Source organism: Macaca thibetana, chromosome 12 (genome assembly GCF_024542745.1).
Source record: "Macaca thibetana thibetana isolate TM-01 chromosome 12, ASM2454274v1, whole genome shotgun sequence".
In the NCBI taxonomy this organism is placed as follows: Eukaryota; Metazoa; Chordata; class Mammalia; order Primates; family Cercopithecidae; genus Macaca; species Macaca thibetana.
The window spans coordinates 88859308-88885359 of NC_065589.1; the positions used below are offsets into that span (position 1 = coordinate 88859308).

The 26052-nt window shown below is 35.6% G+C and overlaps 1 protein-coding gene and 1 long non-coding RNA gene across 8 annotated transcripts in view; one reads left to right on the forward strand and one right to left on the reverse strand.

Annotated features, from left to right (window-relative positions):
* GALNT13 (polypeptide N-acetylgalactosaminyltransferase 13) overlaps window positions 1–26052 on the reverse strand; it is a 612881-nt gene that overhangs the window by 319606 nt on the left and 267223 nt on the right. For all 7 annotated transcript variants that reach the window (XM_050752066.1, XM_050752064.1, XM_050752067.1 and 4 more), the window contains one exon: window positions 5004–5172. In XM_050752066.1, the coding sequence (XP_050608023.1) occupies window positions 5004–5172 (169 nt within the window). The remainder of the gene's footprint in view (window positions 1–5003; window positions 5173–26052) is intronic.
* Window positions 10507–26052, forward strand: part of LOC126932844 (uncharacterized) — a 232934-nt gene continuing 217388 nt past the window's right edge. The window contains exons 1-2 of the long non-coding RNA XR_007718342.1: window positions 10507–10744; window positions 22538–22623. This is a non-coding gene — a long non-coding RNA (uncharacterized LOC126932844). The remainder of the gene's footprint in view (window positions 10745–22537; window positions 22624–26052) is intronic.

Genomic DNA, 26052 nt, shown 5'->3' on the forward strand with positions numbered 1-26052 from the left:
CCCAAAAACTGAACTGTAACTGACATACAACCAAATTATAAAAACATTTTCTAGATCAAATGAGTATTAACATTTCTACATCTTTTAAATAACAGTTTGGCTATGTGACTCATGGTAAGTTTTTCAACATTAGTTGTTCCCAGGCAGTCCCACAATTGAGTCATTCAAGATGACTTGCAAATGTCCTTGGTAAACCTCATACACTGTGACTTGTCTAGGAATTTTGCATGGTATTTCTGTTTTCTTACTTACAACATATACTATAGTTTTATATAAAAATAAAATGAAAAAAGTATTTCATTAATATTATTTCAGAAACTGTAAAATATGAGAATCCAAGCAATAGTAACCAGAGAAAATACAGGATTTTATGTACTTTTCATGCTAAGCAACTTGACTTATTCATTTATAATGTTGGATCTCTCTACAGTTTATGACTTACTCATAAACTTAGTATGGTAAGGGATCCTTCCTTTTTTTTTTTTTTTTAGACTAAGATAACAAACTAGAGCTAAGATATTCTCTCTTTTTTTTTTTCTCTCTGTCACCCAGGCTGGAGTGCAGTGGCACAATCATGGCTCACCGCAACCTCTGCCTCCTGGGTTCAAGTGATTCTCCTGCTTCAGCCACCCGAGTAGCTGGGATTACAGGCATGGGCCACCACACCTGGGTAATTTTTGTATTTGTAGTAGAGACGGGGTTTCACATGGTGGCCAGGTTGGTCTCAAACCCGTGACCTCAGGTGATCTGCCGGCCTCAGCCTCCCAAAGTGCTGGAATTACAGGCATGAGCCACTGTGCCTGGCAGAGATTCTTAAAAGAAAAAAGTATCACTGGCTATGAATATTTTAAACACTAGCTCAATGGAGTTTTTTTGTTTGTTTTGTTTTTTTGAATTCATGCTTCTGATTTATTTGTATTCTGACGATTGAAAGTCAAGAATTTTTTAAAACTTGAAATAGTGTTTACCTAGTTTTCTGGAATATGTAAGTATCATATCCACTCATTTTATCACACTACAACAGAGGTCCCTGGGGCTAAGGACCAGTACTGGTCCTGGCCTGTTATAGGAACCCAGCCACACAGCAGGAGGTGAGCTGCCTGAGAGCAAGCATTATCACCTGAACGCAGTCTCCTGTCAGATCAGCCACTGCAGTAGATTTTCATAGGAGCACAAACCCTATTGTGAACTACACATGAAAGGGATCTAGGCTGTGTGCTCCTTATGAGAATCTAATGCCTGATGAACTGAGTTAGAACAGTTTCATCCTGAAATCACTCCCAACCCCCAACCCGCCACCTCCAAATCTGTAGAAAAATTGTCTTCCACAAAACTGGTCCCCAGTACCAAAAGGTTGGGGACCACTGCACTAAAGCATACTACAGCATATAAAATAAAGTAATAAACGCAACGTTAAAACATTATAAACTTAGCATCCAAAATGCTCAAAATTGCTTTGAAGACTATGCTTATTGTACATATTTTTTGTATATGCTTATTGTATATACTTCTAAATGTATATACAAACAAATATATATACATGTACAGGACTACATGTAAAACTATTTTTACATAGTAATTTGCAATGCATAAATTTAATATTAAATGTTGAACTATTTTCCAGGGGCCAAAAATGTCCACAATATGTAATTACTTGTGCTTTTGTTGAGAGAGACATTTCAAAAGTATACAATTGTCGTGACAAAGCAGTTACTAAGCTACCAAATAAACCTCTGACAATTACGAGCCCTGGAATCTCAACAAGATTTTCTTTTTATTTGTTTCTGAGACAGAGTTTTGCTCTTGTTGCCCAGGCTGGAGTGCAATGGCAAAATCTCGGCCCACTGCAGCCTCTGCCTCTCAGGTTCAAGCGATTCTCCTGCCTCAGCCTCCCAAGTAGCTGGGATTACAGGCGTGCACCACCACACTCAGCTAATTTTGTATTTTTAGTAGAGATGGGGTTTCACCATATTGGTCAGGTTGGTCTTGAACTCCTGACCTCAAGTGATCCACCTGCCTTGGCCTCCCAAAGTGCTAGGATTACAGGCATGAGCCACCTAGCCCAGCCAAGGTTTTCATATTATATGAAGTAATTCAGAAAGAAAACAATAAGAGTTAGATGGATTAGAGACTTAAATGTTAGACCTAATACCATAAAAATCCTAGAGGAAAACCTAGGTAGTACCATTCAGGACATAGGCATGGGCAAAGACTTCATGTCTAAAACACCAAAAGCAACAGCAGCAAAAGCCAAAATTGACAAACGGGATCTCATTAAACTAAAGAGCTTCTGCACAGCAAAAGAAACTACCATCAGAGTGAACAGGCAACCTACAGAATGGGAGAACATTTTTGCAATCTACTCATCTGACAAAGGGCTAATATCCAGAACCTACAAAGAACTCAAACAAATTTACAAGAAAAAAAACAAACAACCCCATCAAAACGTGGGCAAAGGATATGAACAGACATTTCTCAAAAGAAGACATTCATACAGCCAACAGACACATGAAAAAATGCTCATCATCACTGGCCATCAGAGAAATGCAAATCAAAACCACAATGAGATACCATCTCACACCAGTTAGAATGGCAATCATTCAAAAGTCAGGAAACAACAGGTGCTGGAGAGGATGTGGAGAAATAGGAACACTTTTACACTGTTGGTGGGATTGTAAACTAGTTTAACCATTATGGAAAACAGTATGGCGATTCCTCAAGGATCTAGAACTAGATGTACCATATGACCCAGCCATCCCATTACTGGGTATATACCCAAAGGATTATAAATTATGCTGCTATAAAGACACATGCACACGTATGTTTATTCCGGCACTATTCACAATAGCAAAGACTTGGAATCAACCCAAATGTCCATCAGTAACAGATTGGATTAAGAAAATGTGGCACATATACACCATGGAATACTATGCAGCCATCAAAAAGGATGAGTTTGTGTCCTTTGTAGGGACATGGATGCAGCTGGAAACCATCATTCTTAGCAAACTATCACAAGAACAGAAAACCAAACACCGCATGTTCTCACTCATAGGTGGGAACTGAACAATGAGATCACTTGGACTCGGGAAGGGGAACATCACACACCGGGGCCTATCATGGGGAGGCGTTAGGGGGGAGGGATTGCATTGGGAGTTATACCTGATGTAAATGACGAGTTGATGGGTGCAGCACAGCAACATGGCACAAGTATACATATGTAACAAACCTGCACGTTATGCACATGTACCCTACAACTTAAAGTATAATAATAATAAATAAATTAAAAAAAAAGAGTTAGTAAATATGATGCTAATATTATGACACAGTACTGTAATGTAGCCCATTAGAGGTGGCAATTTTTATTTGCATTAATTATGTTCTGTTGCATGTAGAGAAAAATCATTAAGTGCTCAAAAGAACAATTTATATTTACATGGAAGTGTGTCCTGGAGTATATTTGTAAACTTGGAGATTTTCTAAAATCTCAAGACACATCTTTTATTAATGCCAAGAGTTTGCTTTACAAGGACTATATACTAGAATTACAATTCTGCCACTAAATTTCATTTTATTACATCTGTTTAAAATATGTTCAACTATCTAGAGCATAGCTTACAGTTAATCACATAAAAATTGAATTTTTCAACATCATTTTTCATGTAACATTATTTTCCAAGTGCATATTTCTTCCATCGCTGATAATCAAGCATTCTAATTATAAACAGCATATAAATTGCTGGAAACCATAATAAACCACTTTTACAGGGTCAAAGAGTCATATAGACAATTAGCTATCTTTATGTTGGAATAACAATGCAGGTATACTTTTTATAAGCAAAGTATATGGACCTTTTTATGCAGTAAGGCAAATATAGCCATGCATTGCACAATGACAGATCATATATATGATGATGGTCTCATAAGATTATAATGAATCAGAAAGATTCCTAATGCCTAATGATGTTTTGATGATACTGACCCTGAATAGATCTAGGCTAATGTGTGTGTTTGTGTCTTCGTTTTTAACAGAAAAAAATAAAAATTACATTAAAAACAGAAAAAAAAAAACTAATAGAATAAGGATATAAAGAAAATACTTTATACAGCTGTACAATATGCTTGTGTTTTAAGCTAAGTATTAATACTAAATAGTTTAAAAGTGAAAAAAATTAAAGACTTTATGAAATAACATCACAGTAATGTAAGGTTAATTCATTACTGAAGAAAGAAATTTCAAAAATAAATTTAGTATAACCTAAGTGTATAGTGTTTATAAAGTCTACAGTAGGGTACGGTAATGCCCTAAGCCTTCACACTCACTACACACTCACTGACTCACCCAGAGCAACTTTCAGTCCTGCAAGCTCCATTCATGCTACATGACCTATACAAGTATACAAATTTTTATGCGTTACATCATGTTTTTACTATACCTTTTCTATGTTTAGATACAAAAATACTTAACATAATGTTACATTTATCTACAGTGTTCAATACAGTAATATGCTGTATAGAGTTACAGCCTAGAAACAATAGGCTATATTATACAACCTAGAAGTGTAGTAGTCTATACCATATAGGTTTGTGTAAATACACCTATGATGCTTATGCAATGACAAAATTGCCTAATGACAGATTTTCCAGGACATTTCTGCAGTGTTAAGCAATATACAACTGTAATCTATTAAAGAGCATATTTGCTCTACATCTGGTAGATAAAGAAAGCAAAACAAAATGGCAACAACGAAAAACATCTCACAAATAAAAACCTGTTTGGTCTGAGTATTTTGCAGTGTCTTTGCAAGTAACATATTTTGCTTTGCCAGAGAAGAAAATAGCTCATCTTTTTCAGCATATGCATGCACAATAAATTCCTGCTATGTGATAGGTACTCAGAACCACACATTTCTAGAATTGATATAATCTGAGTTAGTGGAAATTCTGAGATTCTGAAATATGGTGATTATGAATATAAAAGAGTATACAACAAATGTAAAACTTACCCTTCTAATCTTACATCTGGCAGACTTCTATTAAGGGCAATCAAATCACTGGCCATCAGGTTAAACTGATTGATTTTAAACAGCTCTTTCATTTTCTCTTGGTCATCTTTAGGAATTAACACAGCTTTTCCCATTTCTCCTGGCCCTTCTTGGTTTCTTGAAATAACAGCTGTAAGACATACAGAGATACAGACATACATACAAACACACAGATAATGAACTGAATAAATAAACTTGTGTGTCTTAGATTCTGAAGCATATTATTTACATACAGGTTTTATAATATAATGATCAAGATTTTACTGCTTATAAACCACACACTATGCTAAAGAAAAACATCAATTCTGCATGTTGTCTTCCAAGTTTAGGTAAATTATATGATGACTAAACATTAAGACAATAATTCTAAACAGTACAAAATACCAAATGTTAAAACTTCTGTCATATATTTAATACACTTATTAGAGAAAAATGAAGTTGAACACTAGGCAGACAAAATAATGTAAAATAAGAGAACTTTAAAGAATATTAAGATTAATTTCTTTTCACGTCCAATTAAATGTTTTGATATCTCACATATCTACTGCCATTACATCTTTATAAAGGCAAACAAAACTGATAAGGCTTAATCCCATAAATAATTTAATTCCTTTGTCAAAACATTTTGAATTGTGTCAAAAGAAGCTTCATAGTGGTGACACATAACTTCAAATGTCAAGTTGAATTTGGATACTGTGTGCTCTATAATTGAAACTTCACAGTAATATTCTGGGATGAATATTCATTAAGAGAATGCAGGATTTGATATATAGGCTAATTTTCTCGCCACTTCTCCCAAGTTATCACTACACTGAAGTCCCTTCTAGATCTAAAGTATATGTTTCAAAGTGTGTGTGGGTGTGTGTGTTGTCTACACATACCTGTATGCATGCTAATATATAGTAATAAGACAAAGTTCCAGTTGGCCCAAATGTATCCTGAACTTCCTCTTCACAGTGATATTAAATTAGGTTAAAGTGAAAGGAATGTGGTTCTGGTCTTGACTCTTCCAATGTTTTGCTATATTATAGTTTCTGACACATTAATCTTACTGAGTTTAATTTCCATATAAATTAAAAGGCACATATTTAGGCACAGCATACCTTGAAATACTGAAAAAAAAAGACTATAATGCGTATGAAAATAATTTTTAAGTTAGAACATTTCATTAAAAATATAAATTCTAAAATAATGTATGAATAGGGTAAAATCTAGGATAGAACACACCCAGCAAATGTTCCTCTGAGCCGACCATCACAAAACATCAAAGCTGGTATTATTAGTATGAATACATAGTTGACCATCCCGTTGATGACTTTGTAATGGCATCAGTCAAACTATATAAGAGAATAGGCATCTCTAAGGACCTTTAGATATGAGTTAAAAAAAGGTGATTGGCCTTGAAATCCTCTCACATATATAAAAATAGTTAGAACAGGAAACATTGTATATAGAAAAAAATATGTATTCAATTTCAAACTATTTAAAAAGTAGTCATCAAAATAAAGTTTACAAAGATTATCATTCACTTTAAAAAGCAAAAACAGAAATAATGGCAGAAATGTTATGAGAAGGTATATTTTTCTAAATTTAAGAAATAAAATCCCAATAAAAATAATTTTCTTTGGGTGTCAGTACATGTAATATCCCTGAACTCAGATGACGTTATTGAATTTGGCTTTGGATGAATTTGTGATGTTGGTGAGACAATGACATTAAGGTATCTTTCATTTCTAAGATTAAAAAAAAAGTTTAGTCTACAGAAAATATTAAATGAATTTATATGTGGCTCCTTTGGGAGTCTTTCTGATTCTGAAATAAGAACATGATCAGGTCACATGGGTGCTCATATTAACCATAAATAATCAGTTTAGGGTTTTTTTTTTTAACATATTTTGTACTGTAACTTTAATTCCATAAAAAAGAGATAACTTTTCCCTGGTATAAAAAAATCTTGATTTTTAACATTTTGAAAATTTGTGATTCTTTTGAATGGTTAAATCATTTGGGGTACATTTTTAAAAATAATTTTTAGAAATTAAGAAAGCAATTCCCCGTTTACAGTTGTTTACAATACCTTTGTAGGGGAACAAAACCTTCTTTATCCTCTTACATTCTGTGGTGATCTAAGAATTAAACTGGCATAATACAGATTAATAGAAGAAGAGCATATAATTATATTTTTATGTGTACACAGGAGTCTTCAGAAGGAAAATGAAAGTCAAAGAACCTTTTAAGCCCAAAAGATTATATACCATTTTAAACAAAGAATAATAAATTGGCAGTAAGTGGTAATACAAAGGAGATTTAGGTAGGGAACTAGGGGCAGTAAATTGTGGGTTAGTAAGTAGGAAATAAATAGGGAAAACTATGAGGAGATTAGGGTTATTTTAGTAAGCTTGTTTGCATAGGTCCATTCTAGTGTTGACTCCTAACTTCTGGTGATGAGAACAATTTTTGCTTTCTAATACGGTGGGAAGGGGTGGGGGGGATCTGCATCATGGGAGACTTTATGACCTTCTTTTAGGTAGAAAGGGGGAGATCAGAAACAGCTTCCTGCATGTGCTCTTTAAGAATGAGCCTGCAGCTTAAAATAACCCATATGCCAAAGTGGTATATTTGGGGGTACATGTTCTGATCCCTTTCGCCGTCTGTAAACTGGTAAGAAGACATGCTGCAGAGAAAGTTACCATAATCAACACAATGCTTCCAAGACTAGGAAGCAGATAGGATTAAAATTTCACTCTGTGGAAAAGACATGGGCTCAATTCTAATATCTTAAGGTATGAAGGTCAATTGAAAGCACACAGATGTATTTGATATTTGCAATATATTCAAAGGCATGACAATTTTTTCACATTATGTAAGTTATAGTTTATCAGTGGTAGCAGGAGTAATTGTGCCATGTTTTGGTATCATAATCAATAAAATTAAAATGGTCATAAACAGTGTCCATATACCTAGGACTACTTGAAACAACATGTAGTCATTCTCCTAATTATTCTCAGTTTCTTAGTGGAGAATAGGTAACAACTTAAAGAATATCAGGTTAAGTGTCTTCTCCCCAGAGTTAAATACATTTTTCTGTAACAGCTTCTAATGAGTATATATTTGACATTTTAAAAATGTGTGTGTGTGTGTGTGTTTCCTGTGTATAAGCAGACCTACTGGTGTTTTTCACTTTGCTCAAGCAAAAAGAATGCTAAGTAATTATAGTGGGGAGCCAGCCTTTTACTTCTTCTGGCTTTTACCTGGAGGAAGGCATCTTACCAGAAGAAAACACTTTTCTAATTCTTCAAATAGCATAAATAACAAATGGGACAGAATAAGCAGTTGGGTTTTCTGACTTATCGCTGATCTTAAGCACCTTTAAATAGCAATTTCTATCCATTTTCCTCACCTGTTGATTTGCTCTACAAAGCACACACACAAAGAAACTCATGTACTCACAAAATACCATGCTTCCTCATAGTCAGAGAAAAAAAAAACACTTGCCATTTAAATATGTGTGCTACTTATCTACTCTAACAGGCAAATGTAATGTAGAAGGCAAGTAAATCTACATTGTGGTTTTTTTTATTGTTGATTTGAATATGGATGAAATGTTCAAATACCAAAGCTGGTGTAGACTGCAAAAAGAGATTAATATATTATGCTATGAGCTATTTTCTTCCTAATTATATAGTGAAATTATTTTAAAAAATAATTAATTTGACTCAAAATGACATTATAAAGCTCATAGAATTATGATAAAACCAGAATCATTTTATATCTTTCATTTTCTTTAACACAGAACCCACTTTAAAACTTTAATTTACATTTATTTTAATCTTAGAATTTCCAATGATAAAGATGATCATATTATAAACAAATCAACTGATAAATCTACCAAAAAGAACACTATTTATCAATTGCATTATTTGCTTATGTATATTACATTATGAACATTTTCTTATTTGCAGAATTAGCCCTTTATTAATGAGCAGTGTCTCTTTGAAAAAAGAGAAATGAACTAGTTTATATCTAGGAAAAAGCTTGAAGCAAAAACAAACAACAAAAAACATTTCAAGTTGATTGATTTTAAAGTAATGATTTTATTCTGTTAGAGAACATAGTAATATGTGATGAATAATGGTACAAGCATAACATTGAATCAAAATCTAAATAATATCCCATATGCCTTGCTTGTCAAAAAAAAAAAACTTTCAAATTGTATTTCTATTCTCAGATCTACAATTAATCAGTTGTTAATTTCTGTATGTTTTCCTTTAAAATCTTTCTTTTCATTGGCATTGCAGATCTTTCACTTTCATTACTTCCAATTTTACAATTGTGATAAATTAGAAACACTGGTTTTTAGTCCTTCTCATATTTGAATATTCATACTCTGCTACCAATAAATCAATTTCCCTAAAACAATGCTTTTGGTCTTGTCAATCAATCATCTGTTTATAGAGGACGCAGAAGATAAGAAAGCCACACTGGTTTTTCCACCACCCCTCCACCACAAAAAAACACTTTACTCTCCACTCACCTTTCCCCAGATCATGCTCTTTTGCCAGTCCAAAGGCTCTAGTTTATCAAGGATAATCATTTGAGTAATTGCTTTTTTCATTGTTTTAAAAGAGATGGGGATTTCTCTATTCACCTACACTGAAGTGTAGTTTCACGATCACAGCTCACTGCAACCTTGAACTTCTGGGCTCAAGGGATCCTCCCTCCTTAGCCTCCTTCAGTAGCTGACACTACAAGAATCCACCATCACACGTGGCTCAGGGTTAATTCTTTTTTGTTTTTATTTTTATTTATTATTATACTTTAAGTTCTAGGGTACATGTGCATAATGTGCAGGTTTGTTACATATGTATACTTGTGCCATGTTGCTGTGCTGCACCCATCAACTCGTCAGCACCCATCAACTCGTCATTTACATCAGGTATAACTCCCAATGCAATCCCTCCCCCCTAACGCCTCCCCATGATAGGCCCCGGTGTGTGATGTTCCCCTTCCCGAGTCCAAGTGATCTCATTGTTCAGTTCCCACCTATGAGTGAGAACATGCGGTGTTTGGTTTTCTGTTCTTGTGATAGTTTGCTAAGAATGATGGTTTCCAGCTGCATCCATGTCCCTACAAAGGACACAAACTCATCCTTTTTGATGGCTGCATAGTATTCCATGGTGTATATGTGCCACATTTTCTTAATCCAATCTGTTACTGATGGACATTTGGGTTGATTCCAAGTCTTTGCTATTGTGAATAGTGCCGCAATAAACATACGTGTGCATGTGTCTTTATAGCAGCATAATTTATAATCCTTTGGGTATATACCCAGTAATGGGATGGCTGGGTCATATGGTACATCTAGTTCTAGATCCTTGAGGAATCGCCATACTGTTTTCCATAATGGTTAAACTAGTTTACAATCCCACCAACAGTGTAAAAGTGTTCCTATTTCTCCACATCCTCTCCAGCACTTGTTGTTCCCTGACTTTTGAATGATTGCCATTCTAACTGGTGTGAGATGATATCTCATTGTGGTTTTGATTTGCATTTCTCTGATGGCCAGTGATGATGAGCATTTTTTCATGTGTCTGTTGGCTGTATGAATGTCTTCTTTTGAGAAATGTCTGTTCATATCCTTTGCCCACTTTTTGATGGGGTTGTTTATTTTTTTCTTGTAAATTTGTTTGAGTTCTTTGTAGGTTCTGGATATTAGCCCTTTGTCAGATGAGTAGATTGCAAAAACGTTCTCCCATTCTGTAGGTTGCCTGTTCACTCTGATGGTAGTTTCTTTTGCTGTGCAGAAGCTCTTTAGTTTAATGAGATTCCATTTGTCAATTTTGGCTTTTGCTGCCGTTGCTTTTGATGTTTTAGACATGAAGTCTTTGTCCATGCCTATGTCCTGAATGGTACTACCTAGGTTTTCCTCTAGGATTTTTATGGTATTAGGTCTAACATTTAAGTCTCTAATCCATCTTGAATTAATTTTCGTATAAGGAGTAAGGAAAGGATCCAGTTTCAGCTTTCTACTTATGGCTAGCCAATTTTCCCAGCACCATTTATTAAATAGGGAATCCTTTCCCCATTTCTTGTTTCTCTCAGGTTTGTCAAAGATCAAATGGCTGTAGATGTGTGGTATTTCTGAGGACTCTGTTCTGTTCCATTGGTCTATATCTCTGTTTTGGTACCAGTACCATGCTGTTTTGGTTACTGTAGTCTTGTAGTATAGTTTGAAGTCAGGTAGCGTGATGCCTCCAGCTTTGTTCTTTTGACTTAGGATTGTCTTGGCAATGCGGGCTCTTTTTTGGTTCCATATGAACTTTAAAGCAGTTTTTTCCAATTCTGTGAAGAAACTCATTGGTAGCTTGATGGGGATGGCATTGAATCTATAAATAACCTTAGGCAGTATGGCCATTTTCACAATATTGATTCTTCCTATCCATGAGCATGGTATGTTCTTCCATTAGTTTGTGTCCTCTTTTATTTCACTGAGCAGTGGTTTGTAGTTCTCCTTGAAGAGGTCCTTTACATCCCTTGTAAGTTGGATTCCTAGGTATTTGATTCTCTTTGAAGCAATTGTGAATGGAAGTTCATTCCTGATTTGGCTCTCTGTTTGTCTGTTACTGGTGTATAAGAATGCTTGTGATTTTTGCACATTAATTTTGTATCCTGAGACTTTGCTGAAGTTGCTTATCAGCTTAAGGAGATTTGGGGCTGAGACAATGGGGTTTTCTAAATATACAATCATGTCATCTGCCAACAGGGATAATTTGACTTCTTCTTTTCCTAACTGAATACCCTTGATTTCTTTCTCTTGCGTGATTGCCCTAGCCAGAACTTCCAACACTATGTTGAATAGGAGTGGTGAGAGTGGGCATCCCTGTCTTGTGCCAGTTTTCAAAGGGAATTTTTCCAGTTTTTGCCCATTCAGTATGATATTGGCTGTGGGTTTGTCATAAATAGCTCTTATTATTTTGTATTGATGGCTCAGGGTTAATTCTTAATAAAATAAGGGGATTCAGTATACACTTGCTTTGGCCCATTTCTCTTAGAAACAAAAATAGACTTTACATATCAATATGATAGTTAACCTATAAATTAAACAACTAAATTTATTCTATTTAATGTATGACAAGTAGCAATTCATTTAGTATCCCTTTGAAAATAAACGATATACAATTTTTATAAATCTGACACATCTGACAATAAGATTTGTTTTTCATTTTTATGTAGAAAGTTGTAAATAGCAAGCTCTGGCTGCATCAAGTCTAGCATACATTAGTTACTACTTCTCAGAAGGGTGTCATCTATTAGATAATCAATAAGGTAGCACCTTACATCAGTTAGCTAAGAGAGATTATCCACAGAAACAAGAGAACACTGATCACCAACTGTTATTTTTTACTCAAAATATATTATTTTTATGATAAAAACAATGCATGCTCATTTAATGAAGGTAGGCAGGAAGGCAGGCAGGCAGGAAGGAAGAAAGCAAAGGAGGAAGCCACTATAGAAAAACAGTGAAAAATCAAACTACTGCTTGAATGAACAGTCAGCAATAATCTGTATACAAACATACATATGTATTTAAAATAGGACCATTCATATGTGCTGAATTTTATAATTTTATTCAACATTATTGTACATGCCAATTTGTTGTTTGTTTGTTTTTTGAGATGGAGTCTCCCTCTGTTACCCAGGCTGGAGAGCAGTGGCGCGATCTCAGCTTGCTGCACCCTCCACCTGGGTTCAAGCGATTCTTGTGCCTCAGCCTCTTGAGTAGCTGGAATTACAGGTGCCCGCCACCATGCCCAGCTAATTTTTGTATTTTTAGTAGACACTGGGTTTCGCCATATTGGCCAGGCTGGTCTCGAACTCGTGACTTCACGTGATCTTCCGGCCTCGGTCTCCCAGAGTGCCGAGATTACAGGCATGAGCCACCACGCGCAGGCTATACATGCTAATCTTTATCGTTTAAAACACATTTGTGGAAACCTTTCCAAATAAATACGTGAATTCATACTTATTTTGTAATGGCTGCAAAATATTCCAAAGTTTGAATATACCATGATTTATTTAATCAATGCTTTTTCTTTGAATATTTACGTTGTTTTCAATCACCTCTATTATAAACAGCAATGCAATTAATATTCTTCCTTATGTATACATCTTTGCAAAATTGCCTGAAAATATCTTTTGAAAAAATGGGTGAATTGCAAATTAAACATGCTGTATTAGAATTATTCCTTTTCTCATCTCTTGGACTTTCTGTATATTTCTTTTGCCAGAAAGTTCCTTCAACTGCTGCTCATTCAAATAATCTCTGTTCATCTCTGAAGACCAATTTCAACTTTCAGGTAAGATAACTCTCTCTTTTATAATTTTATAGCTCTTTTACATTATTCCATTATACTTTTCATAATGTTGCAATGCCATTTTTTGCATGTTATCACAGAGATTCTAACTAATGAACTAATGTAGTTGTTGTGCCTCCTGGACACATAGCTATGCAACATTTTCCAGCCTGCCCCACAGTTAGGTGTGGTCCTTAACCGAGAATAGAAATGATATGCGCCAATTCAAGGCCAGGCTCATGAAAACTTCCCATGTGTGGTTCTCTATGTACTTTCCACTGCTGTAGCAACTTCGGAAGCCATGTGTGGAAAACAGCAGTCGACACTACCAGCAGTAACCTAGATGTCTGAATCACTGCTTGGAAGACAGCCACTTGCTCATGAAAAATATCGATTGCAAAATTTACATGAGAAAACAAAACAAAACAGCAAATATATTTTGCTAAAACATTAGAATTTTGGGTCTATTTGTTATACTTGTCAGTGTTATTTTTATTAATGTAATGATTTCATTCCCCCATTAGTCTGTGAAGCTCACCAAAGCATTGTGCATCAATTTTGGCTCATCCCAGTACTTGGCACTGTTCATTTAATCAGTGAATAATTTTTTTAAAGTAGAAGGCAATTTTTAGACAGTCTAGTTCTATTATCAAAAGACTGATGAAAAAGCAATTAGAATAGAGGTTTTTAATGTGGGTTTTCCCCATCTCAGATATATATAAAATGGTCTGTTATGTTATTGAAAAAAGTTAGATGAATTGAGTTGAGATTACCATATGTATAGACATTATAAATAAATTGATATGTGTTAATACAAGTTCAAAAATCTTTAATCGCAGCAACTCACAATGAAAATGTGTGGAGACTATGGTCTTAATGGGTTTAATTAGACCACAAATTAGATCATAAACAGAGAGTTAATACATCACCATTTAAATTTAAAAAGTCCATGATTAACTTATTTCAATGCCCCAATAGTAACTTTTAATAAAAACAATATTTTGTATAACTACTATAAAGGAGTCTCAACAATACCTCAACACAAACTGGGGCTTATTAAATATTGTCAGCTATTTTCTGTACAATCATTGACTACTTATTCTGCCTTTCTTGCTCACAATCTCTTCCTAAATAAGATATTTAAATAATTTCACCATTTAGTTTAGATGGAAGGTTATATGTCAAAGCCAATAGGCACTACAGTAGAAGCCCACATCACACCTTCCCATACTATTCTACACAAGCAAATGAATCATAGCTTGTAACTTATGACTCAGAAATTCCTTTTAAAAATATATTCTAAAACATATATAGATCTCTCCAAAGATTTACCTGCATACATGATTTTTTTTTTTTTTTTTTTTTTGGTAGACAGTCTTGCTCTGTTGCCCAGGCTGGAGTGCAATGGCATGATCTTGCTCACTGCAATCTCCACCTCCCTGGTCCAAGCAATTCTCCTGCCTCAGTCTCCCAAGTAGCTGGGATTATTATTATTTTTTTTTGTATTTTTAGTACAGACGGGGTTTCGTCATGCTGGCCAGCTTGGTCTTGAACTCCTGACCTCAGGTGACCCACCCTCCTCAGCCTCCTAAAGTGCTGGGATTACAGGCGTGAGCTACTGCACCCGGGTCTGCATACATGATTAAAGTAGCTTGTGTATGCATGTGTGTTTGCACATGGATCCCATTATAAATGTATGTATCATCACCCCCACAAATATCTTATATACAGTACTGTATAAATTGTGTTGCATTCATATAAGAAAACTATGCAGTGATTAAAATTATGCATAGAAGAATGTTTAATGATGTGGAAGATGTTCATGTTATACTAAGTAAAAAAAAGGATTATAAAACAATGTTATAAAATAAGCCTATTTTTGGAAAAACAAAAGTTAAATGAAGTATATGCAAATATCAACAATGAAGATTAGCAGTGGTTCATTTAATTAAAGGGTCTTTTACATCTTTCTTATACATTATCTATATTTTCTAAATCAGTACATTACCTATTATGATGGTTAATATTGAGTGTTGACTTGATTTATTTGGATGAAGAATGCAAATTATTGGTCCTGGATGTGTCTGTGAGGGTGTGGCCAAAGGAGATTAACTTTTGAATCAGTGGACTAGGAGAGGCAGACCCACCCTCAATCTGTGTGGGCACCATTTAACCAGCTGTCAGCGTGGTTAGGTAAAAGTAGGCAGAGAAATGTGGAAGGACTATACTGGCTGAGTCTTCTAGCTTTCATCTTTCTCCTGTACTGGATGCTTCCTGCCCCCGAACATGGTACTCCAAGCTCTTCAGCTTTTGGACTCTTGGACTTACATCAGTGGTTTGCAAGAGGCTCTCGGGCCTTTGGCCACAGACTGAAGGCTGCACTGTTGGCTTCCCTACTTTTTGAGGTTTTGGGACTCGGACTGGCTTCCTTGCTCCTCAGCTTGCAGACAGCCTATTGTAGGACTCTACCTTCTGATTATGTGAGTCAATATTCCTTAATAAACTCCCTTTTATATATGCATCTATCCTATTAATGCTGTCCCTCTAAAGAACCCTGACTAATGCACCCACGAGGGTAATTTTAGCTACAAATTAATGAAAAATCTGGCTTCAGTGAAAATGAATATAACCTGGCTTTTATAGTGACAGGTACAAAGTGGAATCAGTAGATGCTGGGGTATGAAAAACAAAGGATCAGAGTTCTATGGAAAGACAGTTTCTTAATGGACATATGATGAGAAACGGGGAGAGGAGTACTCATAAAGAAATACGATTTGTTCTAGGATATAAGTTTCTCACAGGAAATCCATTACAATTTACAGATAAGGAAAATATTTAGTAGCTGAGCAAAAAAAAAGTAGCAAGGTCCTTGTTTCCTTTTTAGGAAAAAGCACACTCCTATATTATTATAAAAATTTTTACCACTCCTTTCACAATCATCTTTACGATATATTCTACTAATACACATTAACCTCATACTCTTCTTATATACAGTAAGAGGTTGTTTGGCACATGCTACAATCACAAATGTTTCCTGGAAACCATTGACCCAACTTTTAAAGTGTTCACTAAGGTAATAAAATTATGCTGAAATATGAAATTATTTTCTTATGCATTAAGAATAGGCTTCCTCAATAGAAATATTTAAAAGGCCCTTATCTTGCAACGACTCGAGTAATAGCCTTAGTTTCAGCTTTATACAGGAAATATCCTTACCTTCCCCATTCTTCCCATTTTGCCAAAAAAAATTTTTTTGAAATAACCATGAATTTTTTGGAAACAAAAGCACCAATCTGGCAGCTGGATGTTTTGAGTAGCCCTTTGGAAGAGGACATCTCAAGTAAAACAAGGGCCATTTAAAAGAAGCTGTTTACATAATCCAATATTCATTATGAGTTCTTCCGCAGATAGAAAATAGTCAGCTTTGAGCAGCATACAGCATATCATCATGTTTGAAAAATATACTCACGGCCGGGCGCGGTGGCTCAAGCCTGTAATCCCAGCACTTTGGGAGGCCGAGATGGGCGGATCAAGAGGTCACAAGATCAAGACCATCCTAGCTAACATGGTGAAACCCAGTCTCTACTAAAAAAATACAAAAAACTAGCCGGGCGAGGTGGCGGGCGCCTGTAGTTCCAGCTACTCCGGAGGCTGAGGCAGGAGAATGGCGTGAACCCGGGAGGCGGAGCTTGCAGTGAGCTGAGATCTGGCCACTGCACTCCAGCCTGGGCGACAGAGCAAGACTCCGTCTCAAAAAAAAAAAAAAAAAAAGAAAAAAAAAGAAAAATATACTCACTTTTGTCATAAAGAAAAGAGTACTGCATTCATTGCCTATACATCTAGTTAGGAAGTGGACATATATTTTTAAAATAATTTCTCGATGTAACATTTTATATATTATAAACCTTCATACAATATCTAACAAAGCTCCAAACATTAATTTAGTCACAGAAAACATGAGGCAAGTATTAGCAGGCTCTAACAAGTCCTTTTGGGAAGTAAATATATCTATATAGCTCTTTCACAAAAGTTTGCAATTACAAATTATCAATAAAATAATACTGGACTAAGTGTGAACAGAAAAATGGATCACCTCAAATACTCTCAAGTATTTTAAGTTATAAAATTAAATTTACTGCTGGACTGTGAAACTTTGTTGAGGGCAGTTGTGCTGAATGCTATTTAGTTGGATCCACAGGCCTGACGGTACCATCTCCAGCTCTGTGCTCTGGGTTGCTGACCTCCATGTCCATACCAGCCAGGGTCCCTTTCCCTTTGACTCCTGGTTGGTAAGGCAATGACGGAGTATTAGGGGACAGAAGATGAATCAGGTCAACGCGTTTATTTCCATAGTTCTTCTCTATGGGGTTGATGAGGTTGGCTCTCTCAACCACAACTATAATTTCATAGGGAGTACCTTATGACCAGTTAATAAAGGAAGAAATTGCAAGCTTAGATTAAATAAGAATTCACCGATAGGCTAGCAACTGCTAGCAGCTGCTTCTTTATAACCCTACTCATGCATGATCCTGCAAGTCAGTGAGTGAAAGGAAATCCTTCCATCAGGCAGAAATTCAGAGGCGAAATTTGAGCACTGTGTGAAGGGAGAGAGATGGCTTGAGGTAGGGACCTGAACTAACCCGTGAGCAGCAGCTAACAGGTTGGCCAGCTGGTAAGAGAACTGCAAACAACATGATTGGAAAATTGATGATCAGGAGATCACATGCATGAGTACATTAACAATCCTCTCACAACAGTCCCTGTGTTTGTTAATCAATTAAAAATGTTGGAGTATGAATTTGTAATAAATTATGTTTGTTGGGAATTAACATAGGTATCACTTTAAATCAAAAATAGAAAATTAAAAGGTAAAATATAAAAATAAATATAAAGATGATATATCTTTACATATTATATATAATATATAAGGATATAAAAATAATAATGTTTCATTTTTTCCACTTCAATGAAGCATCTTCCCCATTTCCTGGGTTACAAACCCCGTACTTTGAAAATTGCTATAGGTAAAGTGATGATAACATGCACTTTTACATGTCTCAAGACATTTCACTGTTAGATTGCATTGATGGTATATATAGGTATTATTTTATTTTAGTACTCACCTATTCATGCTGGGCATGGGGTTGACTTTCTTATTGATTACTATTACTGGCACAATATCAAGAAGAAGAAAAAATTACTGGATGACATTTCTGAGGGCCAAAATAGGGATAAAGTTCAAATGACCAGCAGGCTTTGCTTTCTTTCCTGATAATCACATTGTCAGTTTTCACAGAATATGGTTTGCTAAGGTACTGTATCTATGTGTGTACTCTGGTGTGTGTGGTAATTGGGATGGCAAGGATACAAAAACTATAAAAGGTAGTTTAGGATGGTGAGGCACATATAGTAGAATCCTAAAAGTACAATTTGATTGTTTAATTTTATATGTTAATCAGAATCTATTGCTCGAGGTAGGGTGAAAATATCACTGATCTCCATGATGCTAAAAAAAATAAATAAATAAAAATAAGGCTAATAAATGTAAGATTTGCATTTCTGAATGACTAGATGTAATTCTGAGAGGAAGCCCACATATTTCACCAGTAAATTCAGAAATATGAAATTATATCAATTATTCAATTTAGCTGTCAAATAATGGGCCTAAATGTCTCATGACCTAAATGATTACTTGATTTTTAAATCAGATATTTTTCAGATGCCCTAGCAGCAATTTCAGGTTATCAAAATAAACTGATGTATATATGCTGCAAGAGGCACTGTAATTTGAATTGGAGCATTTTGATAATTTCTTTCATGGAGAAAATTTCTAGTGGAAAAAAAAAGTTCAATGTTCTACCAAAACTAACAGTTAACGTCAGTGATCACATATCTAATCACTACCTGCCTCCTACCATCACCCCTTATGTTTATGTTTTGGGCATTCCAACATTTTATTGACCATCTGTATAAACCAGCTGCTGATCTTTGTATTTACTCACAGTCATTATAAATCTTGCTGTTCATGATAAATTTATACTGGGTTTTGTGTTTTTCATTGCCTCTGGACATTTTCTGTTAGTTAACACGAATAAAAAGAACCAGGATACTAATAATACACTATAAAAAGGAAAACCTACTTTAACAATCAAAATAATTAAATTGAATGTGCTAAGTAAATAATGCAAGCATGCCATTAAAAATTAAGAAATTGGTCATAACCTATTCCTGACCCTTTTTCAAGTATTTAAATATTCTAGGAACTAAAAAATTCAAAACAGTATGTCAACACTTATTTAATAAGTATTTACTGAGTATGCCAAAGAAATATTCTAGTTCCAAAACTTAAATGCTGTTATAAACATCAACACAAGGCTAAATTACCAGTAGGTACATCTTTAAATGAACATGCTCTTTCTTACAAGTCATCAGACCTATATAGAAAATTGTCAAACATACCCTGGCCTTTATCATGTAAGCATTGCTTTAATAAAATAATTTTGGTTACATCATAAGGTCAAGGGCATATTGTGCATGCTTACTTATATAGAAAAGTTAAGATTACATTACAGAATAGTAAACCAATATGAAATAACACAGAGCTCTAAGGATAAGTAATAAACTTCCCCTATTTATAGTTTCCTTTTAAAATCCTTAAAATTTTACCTGATTATATATAACAAACATATAATATATTTATGTATATACATATATGCATGCATATGTAGGCAGAAATATATGCAAATCTAAAAGTTTGTGTGTGTATATGTGTATATATATCCATATACATATATGCATATATACACACATATCCATATCCACACACACGTTGTTTATATATGGACATATATATATATGACTATATATATCCATATCCACACACACCTAAACTTCTTCCTATATTTTTAGAAGTTCTAAAATATCTTTATTGATACTCCTTTTTTTGTTTTATAATATTTGATATTTCCTCTTCACGTCTTCACAACTACTTATGGAAGTACTTAATTTTCCTTACATAAACACTGCTAGTTTAAATTCTGTGCTACTTTAAACAAAATCAATGTGGTTTTAATTTACCTCTGAAGATTCTGCAATAATGTTTGACTTTCAAGACAACTATGAACCTTCTGAGGAATGTTTAGTGTGAATTTATTCAAGCAAAAAAAAAGTAATTTACTATGGCACAGTAGTTTTTCAATGTCTAGAAATCAGTTAAGATCTCTACAGAAATACATATCAGTGGTCACTTTTTAAAACAGCTTTAATATTTCTTTATATTATGGGTTAATACTACCTATTAGGTACCATTGTAATTTATGCTTAGTGGCTCTTTATTCATGCTACTGGGGAGGGTAAACTCTAATATATATCATTATATTGTCATATTTTCAGTTATTTAATATTTCCTCCTTGCATCACTAATTTGATTTTTAAAACAATTTTAGAGTCCAGATAGGTAAAAATAGTAATTAAAAATTATCTTTTAAAGTGCAGCTGAGTATTCTTTTAGAAATCACCTTTAAGATTGCTTATTGATCAAATTTGGGTTCTTACTCCATTGCAGCATTATAAAAACATTATCATTATCCCTCAGATATTGTTTTTTTGCCTCATATCGCTATTTCTTCACTCTGGCCTCTTTTTCCCCATATACTGTGGTATTTCATGCACTCCCATATGGGAGACCCCCAAGTGAATAAAAACATCAACCTGAATTGGTATATGCATTGCATGTCAAGCCCACATTACCTAGCATTCTTCAAAAACCACATACAAGCAAATCTTATAGTACTAGAAAATCATAAAATCTCAAGATTGCGGATTTATCAGTCATTAATTTCTTTCTTTCTTTCTCTCTCTTTTTTTTTTTTTTTTTTTTTGAGACGGAGTCTCCCTCTATGCCGAGGCTGGAGAGCAGTGGCGCGATCTGGGCTCACTACAAGCTCCGCCTCCTGGATTCACGCGATTTTCCTGCTGCAGCCTCCTGAGTAGCTGGGACTACAGGCGCCCACCACCACGCCTGGCTAATTTTTGTAATTTTAGTAAAGACGGGGTTTCACCGTGTTAGCCAGGATGGTCTCGATCTCCTGACCTCGTGATCCGCCTGCCTCGGCCTCCCAAAGTGCTGGGATTACAGGCGTGAGCAACCGCGCCCAGCCCATTAATTTATTTCTTTTGCCCAAATATGTTTTAAACATAGAATTGTTTGGCAGCAGTATTTTTCTTTTCTTTTCTTTTCTTTTTTTTTTTTTTAATTTTTTTATTATTATTATACTTTAAGTTGTAGGGTACATGTGCATAACCTGCAGGTTTGTTACATACGTATACTTGTGCCATGTTGCTGTGCTGCACCCATCAACTCGTCATTTACATCAGGTGTAACTCCCAATGCAATCCCTCCCCCTCCCCCCTCCCCATGATAGGCCCCGGTGTGTGATGTTCCCCTTCCTGAGTCTGAGTGATTTCATTGTTCAGTTCCCACCTATGAGTGAGAACATGCGGGGTTTGGTTTTCTGTTCTTGTGATAGTTTGCTAAGAATGATGGATTCCAGCTGCATCCATGTCCCTACAAAGGACTCAAACTCATCCTTTTTTATGGCTGCATAGTATTCCATGGTGTACATGTGCCACATTTTCTTAATCCAATCTGTCACTGATGGACATTTGGGTTGATTCCAAGTCTTTGCTATTGTGAATAGTGCTGCAATAAACATACGTGTGCATGTGTCTTTATAGCAGCATAATTTATAATCCTTTGGGTATATACCCAGTAATGGGATGGCTGGGTCATATGGTACATCTAGTTCTAGATCCTTGAGGAATCGCCATACTGTTTTCCATAATGGTTGAACTAGTTTACAATCCCACCAACAGTGTAAAAGTGTTCCTATTTCTCCACATCCTCTCCAGCACCTGTTGTTTCCTGACTTTTGAATGATTGCCATTCTAACTGGTGTGAGATGGTATCTCATTGTGGTTTTGATTTGCATTTCTCTGATGGCCAGTGATGATGAGCATTTTTTCATGTGTCTGTTGGCTGTATGAATGTCTTCTTTTGAGAAATGTCTGTTCATATCCTTTGCCCACTTTTTGATGGGGTTGTTTGTTTTTTTCTTGTAAATTTGTTTGAGTTCTTTGTAGGTTCTGGATATTAGCCCTTTGTCAGATGAGTAGATTGCAAAAATTTTCTCCCATTCTGTAGGTTGCCTGTTCACTCTGATGGTAGTGTCTTTTGATGTGCAGAAGCGCTTTAGTTTAATGAGATCCCATTTGTCAATTTTGGCTTTTGCTGCTGTTGCTTTTGGTGTTTTAGACATGAAGTCTTTGCCCATGCCTATGTCCTGAATGGTACTACCTAGGTTTTCCTCTAGGATTTTTATGGTATTAGGTCTAACATTTAAGTCACTAATCCATCTTGAATTAATTTTCGTATAAGGAGTAAGGAAAGGATCCAGTTTCAGCTTTCTACTTATGGCTAGCCAATTTTCCCAGCACCATTTATTAAATAGGGAATCCTTTCCCCATTTCTTGTTTCTCTCAGGTTTGTCAAAGATCAAATGGCTGTAGATGTCTGGTATTATTTCTGAGGACTCTGTTCTGTTCCATTGGTCTATATCTCTGTTTTGGTACCAGTACCATGCTGTTTTGGTTACTGTAGCCTTGTAGTATAGTTTGAAGTCAGGTAGCGTGATGCCTCCAACTTTGTTCTTTTGACTTAGGATTGTCTTGGAGATGCGGGCTCTTTTTTGGTTCCATATGAACTTTAAAGCAGTTTTTTCCAATTCTGTGAAGAAACTCATTGGTAGCTTGATGAGGATGGCATTGAATCTATAAATTACCTTGGGCAGTATGGCCATTTTCACGATATTGATTCTTCCTATCCATGAGCATGGTATGTTCTTCCATTTGTTTGTGTCCTCTTTTATTTCACTGAGCAGTGGTTTGTAGTTCTCCTTGAAGAGGTCCTTTACATCCCTTGTCAGTTGGATTCCTAGGTATTTGATTCTCTTTGAAGCAATTGTGAATGGAAGTTCATTCCTGATTTGGCTCTCTGTTTGTCTGTTACTGGTGTAAAAGAATGCTTGTGATTTTTGCATATTAATTTTGTATCCTGAGACTTTGCTGAAGTTGCTTATCAGCTTAAGGAGATTTTGGGCTGAGACAATGGGGTTTTCTAAATATACAATCGTGTCATCTGCAAAGAGGGACAATTTGACTTCTTCTTTTCCTAACTGAATACCCTTGATTTCTTTCTCTTGCCTGATTGCCCTAGACAGAACTTCCAACACTATGTTGAATAGGAGTGGTGAGAGAGGGCATCCCTGTCTTGTGCCAGTTTTCAAAGGGAATTTTTCCAGTTTTTGCCCATTCAGTATGATATTGGCTGTGGGTTTGTCATAAATAGCTCTTATTATTTTGAGGTACGTTCCATCAATACCGAATTTATTGAGCGTTTTTAGCATGAAGGGCTGTTGAATTTTGTCAAAAGCCTTTTCTGCATCAATTGAGATAATCATGTGGTTCTTGTCTTTGGTTCTGTTTATATGCTGGATTATGTTTATTGATTTGCGAATGTTGAACCAGCCTTGCATCCCAGGGATGAAGCCCACTTGATCATGGTGGATAAGCTTTTTGATGTGTTGCTGAATCCGGTTTGCCAGTATTTTATTGAGGATTTTTGCATCGATGTTCATCAGGGATATTGGTCTAAAATTCTCTTTTTTTGTTGTGTCTCTGCCAGGCTTTGGTATCAGGATGATGTTGGCCTCATAAAATGAGTTAGGGAGGATTCCCTCTTTTTCTATTGATTAGAATAGTTTCAGAAGGAATGGTACCAACTCCTCCTTGTACCTCTGGTAGAATTCAGCTGTGAAACCATCTGGTCCTGAACTTTTTTTGGTTGGTAGGCTATTAATTGTTGCCTCAATTTCAGAGCCTGCTATTGGTCTATTCAGGGATTCAACTTCTTCCTGGTTTAGTCTTGGAAGAGTGTAAGCGTCCAGGAAATTATCCATTTCTTCTAGATTTTCCAGTTTATTTGCGTAGAGGTGTTTATAGTATTCTCTGACGGTAGTTTGTATTTCTGTGGGGTCGGTGGTGATATCCCCTTTATCATTTTTTATTGCGTCAATTTGATTCTTCTCTCTTTTCTTCTTTATTAGTCTGGCTAGTGGTCTGTCAATTTTGTTGATCTTTTCAAAAAACCAACTCCTGGATTCATTGAGTTTTTGGAGGGTTTTTTGTGTCTCTATCTCCTTCAGTTCTGCTCTGATCTTAGTTATTTCTTGCCTTCTGCTAGCTTTTGAATGTGTTTGCTCTTGCTTCTCTAGTTCTTTTAATTGAGATGTTAGAGTGTCAATTTTAGATCTTTCCTGCTTTCTCTTGTGGGCACTTAGTGCTATAAATTTCCCTCTACACACTGCTTTAAATGTGTCCCAGAGATTCTGGTATGTTGTATCTTTGTTCTCATTGCTTTCAAAGAACATCTTTATTTCTGCCTTCATTTCGTTATATACCCAGTAGTCATTCAGGAGCAGGTTGTTCAGTTTCCATGTAGTTGAGCGGTTTTGATTGAGTTTCTTAGTCCTGAGTTCTAGTTTGATTGCACTGTGGTCTGAGAGACAGTTTGTTATAATTTCTGTTCTTGTACGTTTGCTGAGGAGTGCTTTACTTCCAATTACGTGGTCAATTTTGGAGTAAGTATGATGTGGTGCTGAGAAGAATGTATATTCTGTTGATTTGGGGTGGAGAGTTCTATAGATGTCTATTAGGTCTGCTTGCTGCAGAGATGAGTTCAATTCCTGGATATCCTTGTTAACTTTCTGTCTCGTTGATCTGTCTAATGTTGACAGTGGAGTGTTGAAGTCTCCCATTATTATTGTATGGGAGTCTAAGTCTCTTTTTAAGTCTCTAAGGACTTGCTTGATGAATCTGGGTGCTCCTGTATTGGGGGCATATGTATTTAGGATAGTTAGCTCTTCCTGTTGAATTGATCCCTTTACCAGTATGTAATGGCCTTCTTTGTCTCTTTTGATCTTTGCTGGTTTAAAGTCTGTTTTATCAGAGACTAGTATTGAAACCCCTGCTTTTTTTTGTTCTCCATTTGCTTGGTAAATCTTCCTCCATCCCTTTATTTTGAGCCTATGTATGTCTCTGCGTGTGAGATTGGTCTCCTGAATACAGCAGACTGATGGGTCTTGACTCTTTATCCAGTTTGCCAGTCTGTGTCTTTTAATTGGAGCATTTAGTCCATTTACATTTAAGGTTAAGATTGTTATGTGTGAACTTGATCCTGCCATTATGATATTAACTGGTTATTTTGCTCGTTAGTTGATGCAGTTTCTTCCTAGCCTCAATGGTCTTTACATTTTGGCATGTTTTTGCAATGGCTGGTGCCGGTTGTTCCTTTCCATGTTTAGTGCTTCCTTCAGGGTCTCTTGTAAGGCAGGCCTAGTGGTGACAAAATCTCTAAGCATTTGCTTATCTGTAAAGGATTTTATTTCTCCTTCACTTATGAAACTTAGTTTGGCTGGATATGAAATTCTGGGTTGAAAATTCTTTTCTTTAAGAATGTTGAATATTGGCCCCCACTCTCTTCTGGCTTGTAGAGTTTCTGCTGAGAGATCTGCTGTTAGTCTGATGGGCTTCCCTTTGTG